The sequence below is a fragment of the Lepisosteus platostomus genome, chromosome 26, assembly GCF_059453375.1.
Source record: "Lepisosteus platostomus isolate fLepPlt1 chromosome 26, fLepPlt1.hap1, whole genome shotgun sequence".
NCBI lineage: Eukaryota > Metazoa > Chordata > Actinopteri > Semionotiformes > Lepisosteidae > Lepisosteus > Lepisosteus platostomus.
Window position 1 is genome coordinate 15,942,771 of NC_142636.1, and position 13,768 is coordinate 15,956,538.

Genomic DNA, 13,768 nt, shown 5'->3' on the forward strand with positions numbered 1-13,768 from the left:
ATTGTATGATGAGGGCTTCACATTAGTTTTGAGTCTGTTTTAAATGTTTCAATATTTTAAATGTTGCTTAATCTTCCTGATGAACAATCAAACTTAAACCTATATCTGAGGAATATACAGACAGTGCCTTCAGGACGTATTCAGACCCGTCCACTTTTTATACACTTTGTTGTGTTGGAGACAAATGAGAGATTTCATTTTTTTAAATAAATTAGCAAAAATTCCTAAAAATGTGTTTTCATTTTGTCATTATGGGGTATTGTGTGTCAATTGATAAAAAATAATCAATTAAATCAATTTTGAAATATGTCTAAAACACGAAAAAGTGGAGGGGTCTGAATACTTTCTGAAGGCATGTAAATATCTTGCTTTGTTTAGGATTCTTCTATCTAAACAAGCAGAACAATTAAAGGAAGCACAAAACTTATTTGTAAGTATTATGATTATGTAATATGATTACAAAAACTGCTGTCTCAAAATGCCTTTCTCCTTAAGAAATTAGAAAAAATAGTAGTTGTTAACATTTCCAAAAATGTCAGTACATTTTGTTCCATTATATCTGTAACAAAAACAGTTTCTAGCTTTGGACAATCATGTCAAAAAGAAAAGAAAAGTCTTTGAATGCATTCCAAATACCTTCTTCACTGCTCTCCAGTGAAGTGATGTTGTCAGCTTTCTATCATTGTTTTTTTTTACTGGTAGCAGCTTTTCCGCCACGTAGGCTGAGCTCATGAGGCCTACAGGTGAGGAGCCTGGTCCGTACTGGGCTGAGAGACCTCCCAGCAAAACCCAGCTGCTGCTCTCAGCAGTGCTGGTGGACCAGCAGGAGGCCTGCTTCTTTAAATATCAATATACCAAAAAACTCTGATGGCCCAGTATTAAGACTTGCTCCTGAAAGATCTCATGGCACTTTCAGAGAGAACCCTGGAAAATGCTACTGAGGGCTTCTACAGTCCGTTCCTCCTAAAATATTTTTGCTCTTAATTCAGTTGGAGGAGTAATTTCTTCCTTCTCTACCCACCACGGTGCTGTGTTGCCTCTTGCACATATCACTCGAGTGGGCGCTGTGAATCAGTAGTGGGTGAAGTGGGTCAGTTTGTATATTTAAAGCTGCATTGGGATCAAGATCTATGTAAATAACTATTACATTGCTATAGTGAAGTATAGTTACACTCTAGTACAGACTGAACACGTTTTCATGAAGATGTTGTTAAAATGTTTTCAAAGCGAAGTTGCCACGATCGGCTATATAGGAAATATTTGTTCAACTTATTTGAGGTTGTCGCAAACCTAATATCTTACGACACGCTGAATTTGTGTTTGTTAAAGCATAACAAAAAATTGGGTAATGAAGCATTTATGAAATGTAAACTGCAGCGCAGGAAATGTCTCCAGAATATTTGTTAACATAAATTGCACAAATCAGTCTCCAGTTTTTTTTATAATTTCACATGAGCCTTTCAAAGTTAGATTGCAAATAACATAGCTGTGGAAATCGGGTGTTGTGTCATTTGATTTTTTTTTCAATTTGAGTGATTATGGTGGTGATAATGTACTATAATAATTTCATCATTTTGTTTGGGTTGGGACACTGCTTCCATCATAGCGAACAGTCTGACAATCTGGATTGTCTGAGTCTCTTACTAAATCAGGAAAAATCAAATACTGGTATTTAACCAATAGTAATATAGAGAATGATAGGATCAGTGATAACAATCTTCTGCCTCCTTATCTGAACTTCCTGGCTTGATCACACACGGTACTGGCTGATCAAGAGATTCCAGCTGCAGCAGATTTTACATAACAGGTAAAAGAAATGATTTCCTAAATACTTTTTTACTGAAATCGATGAGCCTTTGGAAGAAAAATACGAGACTTTCTGACGCTAGAGGAACAGACTTGCCTCAAAAAGATGACTTGAAAATGTTCTTAATCATATGAAAGTGACTAGCGCTGTCCAGGCACAGGGTGACAGATTTTGCTTATAGCCTGTCTCTATGCTCTTATTTGCCTGACATCTCTCTGTCAGACCCTTTTGAAGTTTACTTCTTCAGCCGTGAACTGATCATTCTGGAGCGCCTGTTATTCGTTATATAAACTCTACTCTTAGCTTATTAAACGGCAAGCATGAGTAACCCTCGGAAGAAACTAATTTTAAGTTGATTTAAAAACAGATAAGGGCTTTAAAACAAGACTTAAACGTGGGGTCCCAAGAAACAATGAACCAATGACATTATGCCAATAGTACCTGCTTCCTCTTTCTGTGCCTGTATATTCATAGGAACAAGCACTGCACCGCTTCCACGATCTCAAAGAGGAAGGAAGATGAGGTTACTGGCGATACTTCTAGCTTTGTGGGAACTCTTCCACTCCGGTAAGCCACTTTGAAAAAAAAGTCATTTAAATTTTGCTATGCTTTTATAATATGCGTGTTGATTTGTTTAAACGTAGCTCATTTTCTTCACACAAAATCGAGAATTATATAAAGTAGCTTTATTGTTACAGAAGAGCATTGCGGACATCAAGGAAGAAACATCCTGAGCTGTGTCGTGATTAGGAGACAGCAGTGATCATGCGAGTTTGTGAACAACGTGTTACACTGCCGAGAGCTCAGCGGGACCTGTGGGGTCAGTGTTCTGGATAGTGCAACGCTGCAGAATGTGCGTGGACTTACGTTGCTCTGGAGTTATTCCTAATAAATTGTTACAGTTTGTACCTAATGTGACAACAGTTTTAACCATGAGAACACAAACACGTAGCCTTTAACAAGAACGAGAGCGCCGTGGACTGTATTCCACAGCTTAAAAGTGACAGTCCCAGAAATTATGATAATGTAGGTGTTGTGTGACAGGTGTGCAATCGCGTGATGATCACATACAGTACTGCCTCGTCATTTCGTAAACACAAGATTATTTAATATTTCATAATTACGATAAAGTACTTTCTTGCGTACGATATTGTGATCAATATGACGAAACCGCAGGGGAAATCAAGTCCGTTCGTATTTTGCGGTGGTTCATGTTGTTGGGAATACTTAACCCACAGCTCCAGCAAAGCTGTCGGTGTACAATTAGATCTAGATTGTTTATCCATTCACGTTCATTCCTGTCTCGGAATTACGAGATAACTCAGCATTTTTTATTCTTGAAGGCAGGAGTGCACTTCCGTAACTTGTTTATGAACTGTGAGGGTACAACGGTGTCGCAAATAAAGCTCGACTTTCAAAAAGGGTAGATATAAGAACTAGATTGTTTATTTTTCTCTAATTATCTTGTATTAACAGGCTTGCGTAAAAATTGCCCCCGTCACGTTGTGTTATCATGAGCAAATCAGTATTGAGAGCAACAAGCATTTCAATGTACTGTATTTCCTCATAGATTGAGATATTGGATTGCATACTGCTGGTCTTACATATACTCTATAAACTTTCACACGTGCGCTCCTTCGGCCCGATTTTCAAAATCGGTAAAATAATCTGGAAGATGGTTAAATCTAATTAAAACTTTCTTTTAACTATTCAGATAATATCGTAAAATATAATGCACGGTGCACGGTGCTTTCTGTGCCAATTATTTGCAAAGGGGTCGATTAACAGAAACCACTAGACCTAGTTCCCATTTTGTCAGTTTTGATAATTAGGCTGTTTGGGATATATTTTAAATGCAATATTTAATGTTCAAAGTGCGATGTTCTGCCATATGAATTCCCAGAACTGTATTTTCTTCCTTCGATATTTAATAGTTTCCGCGCTGAAGTGCCTCCGGTGTGACGGGACGGGCGCCGAGCCCTGCACTCCTGACGAGCAGGAATGCGCGCCGCGGCAGAAGTGCGCCTCCGTGACAGAGCTGCGCGCTCTAGGTAAGGGCTTCGCAGGAGCTCCGTGAAGTTGCCCTCCCTACAGAGAGCGCAATGAGCTCCACTGCACTCGCTTTTGCTCAGTCTGTGCCGGTTTGCGCCATTGAAAATAGCGTCCCAAGTGTTTTCCTTCCAGAGCTACAGCGCCATCTTTTGGGGGGGAGGGCACACTGTCAGGTGACTCGTTTACCGGGGTTGTTGAGTGAGATCACACCCAAAAAAAAAAGGCACTACACCTCGGCAACGAAAATACCTTAGACGATATTTTCAACTGTACAAACCGGCACAGACAGAGCGCAAGCGAATGAGACCGGCTCAGTTCTGGGGGGTGAGTGAGTGACGATACATCCTAAGCTCGACTGTCCAAACCAGCACTTACAGACCCTTAATGTCTGTAAGGGTGCCAACTTCATGGAGCTGAGTAAACTGCCTGGCACGAATATATTTTTTTTTCGAGAGCAGAGCCTAAGAGACCGTTTGTTAACACCTGTTAGCCCACTAAAAAGTAGATTAATTAATACATTATTTAACAAAATTAATTTTGTTAAATGATTCTGATTTTATTCCATTTGTGCAGGACGTTGCATATTTTATTAAACATCAAGTATTTTAGAGGATGCTAGGCTGTACTGACAGCACACACATAAAAACATATTATTCTGATCCATTCGATTACCGAGCTGTCACTTATCTGAACACTGTTAATTTTGAATCTTTGTATACAATTACTGGAGCAAAAACTCCACAGTACTTACAACACAAATATAGCACAATGCTTCTCAATGCACATGCAATACATTTATTTTATCACATAATGCTTGTAGAATTATGAAACTATGCAGAACGATGAAGAAGCAGGTGTCTATTACTAGTAATATTCATGAATACCTCTGATTATAATAACAATAATCATCACCAGAGTGGATGCCGAGACTAAATCGATTACCTTTTTTCCATGTATGTTTTCCAGAGAATGTCTCCAGAACTATATTAACTAAGACTTGTATAGACCAAGAGCAGTGTGGACACAACTCCTTGACCACTGTGGGCTTCAGCAGGGCTGTGAACGCACAGTGCTGCTCCACCGACAAGTGTAACACCGACACTGCGCCAGGTAATAGCGGCTCAGCCCCGTCACTGTGAATCTGACAACCTGGAAGAACCACCAGTATTCCACTGCACCCGTGCATAACAACCCTCCTCCAGGAGGCAGAAAGCAGCACAATATCGCTCCTACATGCCTGTTGCTTCTAGGCCAGTGGTTCTCAAACTGTGGTACGCGTACCGGCAGTGGTACGTGGAGTGCCGCCAAGTGGTACGCCAAATGACCCTGGAACTGTGTCTTGTGCGCTGAAAAATCGGGACGGGTTTTCATATTTTGTATTTTAATACGTGTCAAATACGCAGCCTACGTACTACGATACAGTGCGCGCTAATACTTCAGTGGACACAAGAGATACTCTGTAATTCTATACCACTCTATAGGAATGCGTGCTACGGATGCAAGTGACCAATTGTATTTAAAAAAAGCTACTGTATCTCCAGCAAATAGGGAGAAAGGAGAATGTGCGTGATTTTGGAACAATGCCAACGTTGTAAACATAGGAATGCATAGAAATACGTGCTACGAACGCAGGTAATCTTGTGAGCACACGAAAGCGTGATAACAGAAAAATATTTAAGAACTGTTCTAATTTGAGAAAAATACACAGAGCGTCTCTGTGTTTCGCTCCCATGCGCATGAAATAAAAACTTTAAATGAATACGGAAATAAAAACGGAAACGCGGAAAAATGCAAGCTTGCATATTGCTAAAGCAGGTAAGCTACACTATTTTTGAAGAACCTTATTTACCGTTGGCAAAAGAGCTGACATGTATTATGTGTAGAGAAAAAACTGCTAAACAGCTCGACCTGCTGCCCCCCTCCCCCTGAAAGACACAGGCATTCATAGAATTATTGAAATTAAGGATTATATCAAAAGTACACTGATAGAGCGCATTAAGATGAGCAGATGTTTTTCACTGCAATTAGATGAGTCTGTAGTTGATTTGGCCAATTTGCTCGTTTACGTTAGATACAAGTTTGAGGGCATGTCCCATGAAGACTTTCTGTTCTGTAAACCGCTACCAACAGGAACTACAGGAGAGCACATATTTCAGCTTCTGAATGAATTTATCGAAGAGAATGGCCTCGACTGGATTAAATGCATCTGAGTTTGTACAGACGGTGCTAGAGCAATGACAAGCCGACATAACGGTGTAGTTGCACGAATTAGAGAGGTTGCTCCAGAAATTAATGTACGCATTACAACATCCACCGCGAGACCCTTGCCGTCAAGAAAATGCCTGACGATTTAATATCTGTTAGACTCTGTCGTGAATTGTATCAAGGCTCGAAAAATTAATTCACATCTGCTTTGCTCAACTAAACAGGCTCACCCCTCTCACTGAAATGGTGCTTTTTTATTAGTTGTTGTTAATGTTTTTTTTTTTCTGTAAAACACTTTGAGAAGCCACCTTTAAAGGCGCTATATCAAATAAAGTTTATTATTATAATATTTATTATATGTATGTGTGAGTGTGTGTGCACGCGCGCTCATGTTGGTCACTGAGAATTTCTGGGGTTCCTATGAGATGATGACTTCTAGGTGGTACTTGGATGCTTTGGTTGGATTAGGGGTGGTACTTGGTCCAAAAAGTTTGAGAACCACTGTTCTAGGCAATAGCAAGGAACTAACGTCTCTTGCTAGCCTAAACCACACTACATTACTGTGTTTTACTCTGCTTCTTGATATTCAGAGACTGCTATTCTTTAAAACTGCTAGTTTGTCTGGTGGTGGACACGGAACCCGACACCCCAATATGAAACCGTATTTACCCATGAAACTCTCGCGTTGGCCGATAGGGGGCGCCGCATCACTCAGCCTTAGTCCCAGAGCTGCGAGCGCCGGTTGAAGGCTGGGAATAGATGGTCCGCGAGGGCGGGGATTTAGTAACAGGTGTGGCTCGTGTTTGAGTTCAGAACAGTGCGTGAATTGCGGGCTGCAAAGGGGGAGTCAGAGCCACTGTAAGATCGGCACGAAACGATCCGTGATAGGAGACAGCAGTCGAGTTTAGAAAGTAGTTGTGAGGCAGTAATATCGAGTAGCGGTTTAGTCTCTGAATTATTGTATTAGAAATGGATTTGTATGAGTTCAGATCCTGCTATAATGTTATTCTACTCTTGGGAAAAGTGCTCCACTCAGCAATTTGCTATGATACCCAACTATAAGAGGGTACAGACATGTAGTCGGCGATTTGAATACAATTGGTAGCTACAGAAATGTTTCTAACGTGTCTGCCTCGATGTTATTTTTCATAATTTTATATATTTTTAATTATTTTCCCATTGCATCTGAATTATTTACTTTGTTTATTCGGTTTATGTAGTATTCTATAATATATAGTATATTTTATAAATCGGTCTCTGCCTCTGCTATGACAATATCTTTTTGCACTGATAAAACCTTTAACTGATTACCTCTTTTTAAGAATAAAAAAATAAAGTGGCACGAGCGTACCGCTTAAATTCCTGCAGAATCGGGGATTGTATCGACAGTCGCGAGTGAAAACGGCTCTTAATGCTCGTGTTGTATTCCAGTTTCCGAGCGCGGGAAACCGAACGGACTGGTCTGTGCCGCCTGCTACAGCACATCGGGACAGTGCGGAAAAAACACGGTGGAGTGCCTGGGCAGCGAGAACCGCTGTTTTTTACACAACGGTGGGTGATGGTACATTTATAACCGCCTACCGAGAGCTTCTCCTCCAACGAGTGAGCCTGCGGCTGACAGCGGATGAGTGTGGCGCCTCTGTCACTCAGTCGATCAACCTCTATCTTCTCTCCCTCTCTCTTCAGAAACCAATTACAAGGACGAGATTTTACTGAAAGGCTGCATTTCACAAGACATCTGCCGGTCAGAGTTTCTGTTCCTCCGCGGCTCCGGCTCTGTGTCGATCTCTTGCTGCACCGGTCACCTGTGCAACACGGCGCCACGCCTCGGAGAAGCCGGACTGTTCCTGTTTCTGGTCACTTCGCTGGCTGCTATTTTTGTCGTGTAGCGAGGGCGCTAATCTTCCCCCGGAGCTCAAAACTTACGGCACTGACTTGTTAATGTTACTTCGACTGCCTGTGAACGAAAGAACGCATACCTAATGACCTATTTCGACTTTTCTCCTCCGAATTGTTTTCTATTACTCCCTTGTCTGCAATGAGCTCTTCCTGGTCGGGTGATCTCAGTCACGCGTGATCCCGGAGGGACCATTACTATGTAGTCCGAAGTGGCTACCCAGTGGGCAAAAGATGTATAATATATGTCTATTAAACGCATACCTTAGACGTCTAAATGTGGTCCGCAATTCTTCTAGAATGAAATTCTAATATACGTCTATTGTTATACGTCAATTATACGTCTATGATTAGATGTTCATTATACGTAAATGGTTGGAGTTCTATTATACGGATAAATTTAGAGGACTATTATACATATATGGTTGGAGTTCCGGATAACTTTAGAGGACTATTATACGGATAACTTTAGAGGTCTATTATACGTATATGGTTAGAGGACTATTATACGGATAACTTTAGAGGTCTATTATACGTATATGGTTAGAGGTCTATTATACGGATAACTTTAGAGGTCTATTATACGTATATAGATAGATAGATACTTTATTGATCCCGTGAGGGAAATTGCAGTGCAACAGCAGCTTAACACAGACAACACAGCCATAGTGTAACAAATTATAAAACAATAGTACAATACATACAATACAATACAAGAGTTACTCACGGTTCGGACACACAAAGAACAAACTAGAACAGAACAGTACACAGAAAAATCGTATCACACATATGAATATTAATATAGATGTAAATATAGATATAAATATAGATATAAATGTATTGCACAGGTCCCTGGCATATATTGCACAAAAAATGGTTGTAAACGGGAAAAAGAAAAAGAAAGAGAACAGATGTAGCAGTAGCTGTGTAGATGCGTTCAGTCCAGAAACAGGTCACTGTCGATGTTGCCTCTGCCCAGACGCAAGGTGGATGCGTTGTACAGTCTTATGGCAGAAGGCAAGAATGACCTCCTGTAGCACTCCCTGTCGCACCGTGGATGTATCAGTCTATTGCTGAACGTGCTCTTCATTTCTGCAAGCCTGTCATAGAGGGGATGGGAGAAGTTGTCCATGATGGCCTCTAGTTTGGACATCATTCTCCTCTCAGCCACTACCTCCAAGGGGTCCAGGTCAGACCCAATGACAGAGCTTGCTCTCCTGATGAGCTTGTTCAGCCTTTTAGAATCCACTGCTCTAATCCCAGAGCCCCAGCACACCACTGCGTAGAAAATGGCACTCGCTACCACCGACTGATCGAACATATGTAGCATCTTACTACACACATTGAAGGACCTGAGCCTCCTCAAGAAGTAAAGTCGGCTCTGTCCCTTCTTATAGATGGCCTCGATGTTCTTAGACCATTAAAGTCTATCGTCGATGTGCACTCCCAGGTACTTGTACGAGTCCACCATCTCCACGCCACTCCCATGGATATAGACAGGAGTAGGTTTGACCTTTTTCCTCCTGAAATCTACCACCAGTTCCTTTGTCTTTGTTACATTCAGTTCCAAGTGGTTCACCCCACACCACTCCACAAAGCTGCTGACCAGTCCTCTGTACTCCTCCTCCTGCTCACCCTTGATACATCCCACAATTGCAGAGTCATCTGAGAACTTCTGCAGGTGGCATGACTTTGAGTTGTACTTAAAGTCCAAAGTATAGAGGGTGAAGAGGAATGGAGAAAGAACTGTCCCTTGAGGTGCCCCTGTGTTACTCACTACCTGTTCAGACACACAGTTCTGAAGTCTCACAGACTGTGGTCTGCCTGTCAGGTAGTCAGTGATCCACGAGGTCGTGGAGGCATCGACTTGCATCTCCTCCAGCTTCCTCCTTAGAAGTAAGGGCTGGATGGTATTGAAGGCACTGGAGAAGGCGAAAAACATGATCCTTACAGTGTTGCCAGCCCTGTCCAGGTGTGAGTAGGCCCTTTGCAGCATGTAGATGATCGCATCCTCCACACCAACACTGGGCTGGTAGGCAAACTGTAGGGTGTCCAGTGATGAGCTGACCAGGGGTCTCAGGTGGGATAAGACCAGCCTCTCCAGTGTCTTCATGACGTGAGAAGTCAATGCAACTGGTCTGTAGTCGTTGAGGACAGAGGGGCGCCCTTTCTTTGGTACCAGGACCAGGCATGATGTCTTCCAGAGCACCGGGACTCTCTCCAAGCGCAGGCTCAGGTTGAACAGTCGCTGGAGCACTCCGCTCAGCTGATCAGCACAGGCCCTCAGAACTCTGGGACAGATGTTATCTGGTCCTGTGGCCTTACCCTCGTGCAGCCTCTTCAGCTCCTTCTTCACCTGGTCAGCTGTGATGGTCAGCCTGGCCTGGGGGATGGTGCTCATAGTGCTTTCAGTGCTGCAGGTGTTAATGGCGGAGGTGTTGGAGAGTGGCAGCTGTGGGGGATGGGTGGGTGAGTAGCTGTCGGGGGTTGTAGCTGTAGGCGGCCATGTTTGTGGGGGGATGGAGGAGGTGTTGGGCAGTCGCAGCTGTGAAGGGTTAGGGAGCGTGTGGCTGTGGGGGGATGGGTGTTGAGCCACAGAGGACACAGAATCAAACCTGTTAAAGAACTGGTTCAACTCGTTGGCCATCTCCAGGTTCCCCTCTGTTGCACCCCCAGCCTGTTTGAAGCCAGAGATCTCTCTCATACAGCTCCATACATCCCTCACCCTATTCCTTTGCAGCTTGTCCTCTACCTTCTGTAGGCGTCCTTGCTCTCTCTTAACTTCTGCTTTAGCTCCCTCTGTACACGCTTGACCTCTTCCTTATCTCCCCTCCTAAAGGCTCTCTTCTTGTCATTCAGAAGCGCCTTCAGGTCGCTGGTGATCCAGGGTTTGTTATTGGAAAAGCAGTGTACATCTTTGGTGGGGATGGTGTTGTCTACGCAGAAGTTAATGTAGTCAGTGACACAGTCCACCATGCTGTCTATGTCGTCCCCATGTGGTTCGCACAGCACATCCCAGTCGGTGGCCTCCGAAGCACCACGTAGATCCTCCATAGCCTCCTGAGACCATCTCCTCACAGTCCTCATGGTCACAGGTTGGCGCTGGACAATAGGCTTGTATAGTGGTGTAAGCAAGACAAGGTTGTGATCTGATCTGCCAAGGGGGGGAAGGGCTGTGGAGCTATATGCATCCTTAGCATTGGCATATAATAAGTCCAGTGTTTTGTTTTCTCTGGTCGGGCACTTAACAAACTGGTGGAAAGTAGGCAGAGTGGTGGAAATAGATACGTGGTTAAAGTCCCCTGAAATAGCTATAATAGTATGAAATAGTATATGGTACCTGAAATAGTATATGGTTAGAGGTCTATTATACATCAAAGATAGGTTTTACAGGTGTAGAAACTAGTAAATCAAGCCAATGAATCGGTTTAGAAATTTATTCTGAAAATACACATTCACACCTGAAAATATGTATTTCAAATTATACATTGTATACAATCAATGATCAAAATATGGGCAATAATCATAAAAAACACAACTAGTCTTAAACTTCAGCTACAAATTCTGGTAACATGGCAATATACAGTATAGTAATGACAAACACAAACTTATTACATTAACACACTAACTCAAAACTACATTTTGATTCAAATATAAATTTTAAAATGTACATCTTCTATATTTCCAAGAAAAAAAATATTACAATGGAAGTTAAGATGATTTTTGTCCACTATTTGCAAACCCTGTCTAATTGTCCTAACAGTTAGAACCAGAAACCTATTATTTTCAGTGTCCAGATCTCCTGGCCCCCTGCCTTGCATATGCATTCTTCAAGTAACACATTGCATGCTCCTTTATTTCTTTTTCTGTTGATGTAGGGTGGGACTTCAGCACCGCAGCTAGGAGAAAATTATATAATATTACTTCCCAAATAAATTATGATTAATATCTTCTTTAGTATAATCAAAAAAATGAACGGTTTACTAAGCTCAGTATAATCAGACTTCTGTGGTGTCGTCACCTTCAATATTTAATCGACCACAGACACCCTGATCAGACACATTCAATGGTCTGATTACCATCAGATCGGGTTGTTGTACCGGGTACCGTCCTTCGGATGAATCGTTCATTCTGTTATTAAATTACATTGTCCTTAAGAGAGTAGTGGTGTTGACTCCGGTGTCCTGACTAAATCTCTCCCTGGACCTCCTGAATAACAGCCGGGTATACCTTCCACCTGTACAGCAGATTATTGTAACAGTCTAACGATCTGATCAGTGCTCTACACTCAGCATTATTCTATAGGTTTGTAACAGGTGAATTCTTCTAAAATTAGTAAACGGACGGGTAACTATAAACCTCCTCAGAGCCAGGTTAGACGTACTGTAACGGAGTCGTTCAGTTAATCGAATAATTAGACCAGCTGTGTAACCGGGAGCATGGACCGAGCAAAGAAACCTGCAATTCCATTTCACTTTGTTGTCATTCCCTATTTATCCACTGGGTGGAGCTGACAGACGCTTTTATACAGTTATAATAATAATAATAATAATAATTGCTTACACTTATATAGCGCTTTTCTGGACACTCCACTCAAAGCGCTTTACAGGTAATGGGGACTCCCCTCCACCACCACCAATGTGCAGCATCCACCTGGATGATGCGACGGCAGCCATAGTGCGCCAGAACACTCACCACACATCAGCTATCAGTGGGGAAGAGACGAGAGTAATGTAGCCAATTCATAGAGGGGGATTATTAGGAGGCCATGATTAGTAAGGGCCAATTGGAAATTTGGCCAGGACACCGGGGTTACACCCCTACTCTTTTCGAGAAGCGCCCTGGGATTTTTAATGACCACAGAGAGTCAGGACCTCGGTTTTACGTCTCATCCGAAGGACGGCGCCTGTTTACAGTATAGTGTCCCCGTCACTATACTGGGGCATTAGGACCCACATGGACTGCAGGGTGAGCGCCCCCCGCTGGCCCCACTAACACCTCTTCCAACAGTTGCACCTGGATGAGTTACTGCACTACAGCGGTTTCCAGGACTTCATAATCCCAGCCTCTAAACTGTGTGCGTGTGCGCGTGTTCACAGGTTATGAAATCAGTGCACAGATTAAACTGAACTGCACACAAAAAAAAAAAATAATAAAACAAACAGTCGTCAACTGAAAAGTGCGAAATTGACCACATGCATGAGACCGGCTGCGACTTGGCTGTGTGCATTATTATTGCTACTTGATGATCGATATCTATGGTCTTGTACCTCACTGCTCCTGCTCGCTCGGCACTCAGTCACCACGACTGGACCCGGGGAGTCACTGTCCTGGTCTTTTGGCTCTCTGTGCTTCACAACAAACAGCCTTTTCCTTTTCCGCTTTGCACAGTGTGCATCGTTGAACGTTGATATCGTAGAATCGTAGACTAATTGTTTTCAAATTTGTATTACTCACTTAAAAGTTTATTTTATTAAAAAAATTTAAATATTGATTCACTATGTCGAAAGATGTAAAGGGCATGAAGCGCAAAAGAACTGCCAGTTCATTTAAAGTGGAATGGCTTGACTAAATGGTAGAAACTGCTACTCTGAAAAGTCATGATTTGATATATGTTCCGTTACAAGAAATATTAACCAAAATAATTTCAGGTTTACATGTTATATACACTCCATTTAGTGCACACAAGTTTTTGTCACTCGGAAAAATGCACAACTTGAAAGTTTTGCACACATTAGAAATTAAAGGGAACATTGATCCCAGTGTGTGTATTTTAACTAAAAATCCTTTATCTCGGCCTATTTTCCT

General features: G+C 42.3%; 1 protein-coding gene across 5 annotated transcripts; it reads left to right on the top strand.

Moving 5' to 3' along the window:
- Positions 1-144: 144 nt before the first annotated feature.
- On the top strand, positions 145-8,238 carry LOC148640432 (urokinase plasminogen activator surface receptor-like). Of its 5 annotated transcripts, none has more exons than XM_088620414.1 (7): positions 145-1,807; positions 2,282-2,374; positions 2,506-2,627; positions 3,742-3,858; positions 4,826-4,969; positions 7,496-7,615; positions 7,751-8,238. In XM_088620414.1, exons 3-7 carry the CDS (start codon positions 2,573-2,575, stop codon positions 7,951-7,953), a joined length of 639 nt encoding a protein of 212 aa, XP_088476540.1. In that variant the 5' UTR covers positions 145-1,807; positions 2,282-2,374; positions 2,506-2,572; the 3' UTR covers positions 7,954-8,238. The 5 variants fall into 5 exon arrangements, with proteins under 5 accessions (XP_088476540.1, XP_088476544.1, XP_088476543.1 ...); XM_088620418.1 differs by lacking the exon at positions 2,506-2,627 and having other exon boundaries at positions 145-430; positions 1,776-1,807; XM_088620417.1 differs by lacking the exon at positions 2,506-2,627.
- Positions 8,239-13,768: the final 5,530 nt, after the last annotated feature.

Coding starts and splice junctions, on each gene's coding strand:
- LOC148640432 (XM_088620413.1), top strand. CDS start 2,236: ATGCCAATAGTACCTGCTTCCTCTTTCTGTGCCTGTATATTCATAGGA. Junction 3,859..4,825: donor GACAGAGCTGCGCGCTCTAG/GTAAGGGCTTCG, acceptor TATGTTTTCCAG/AGAATGTCTCCAGAACTATA. Junction 7,616..7,750: donor CCGCTGTTTTTTACACAACG/GTGGGTGATGGT, acceptor CTCTCTCTTCAG/AAACCAATTACAAGGACGAG.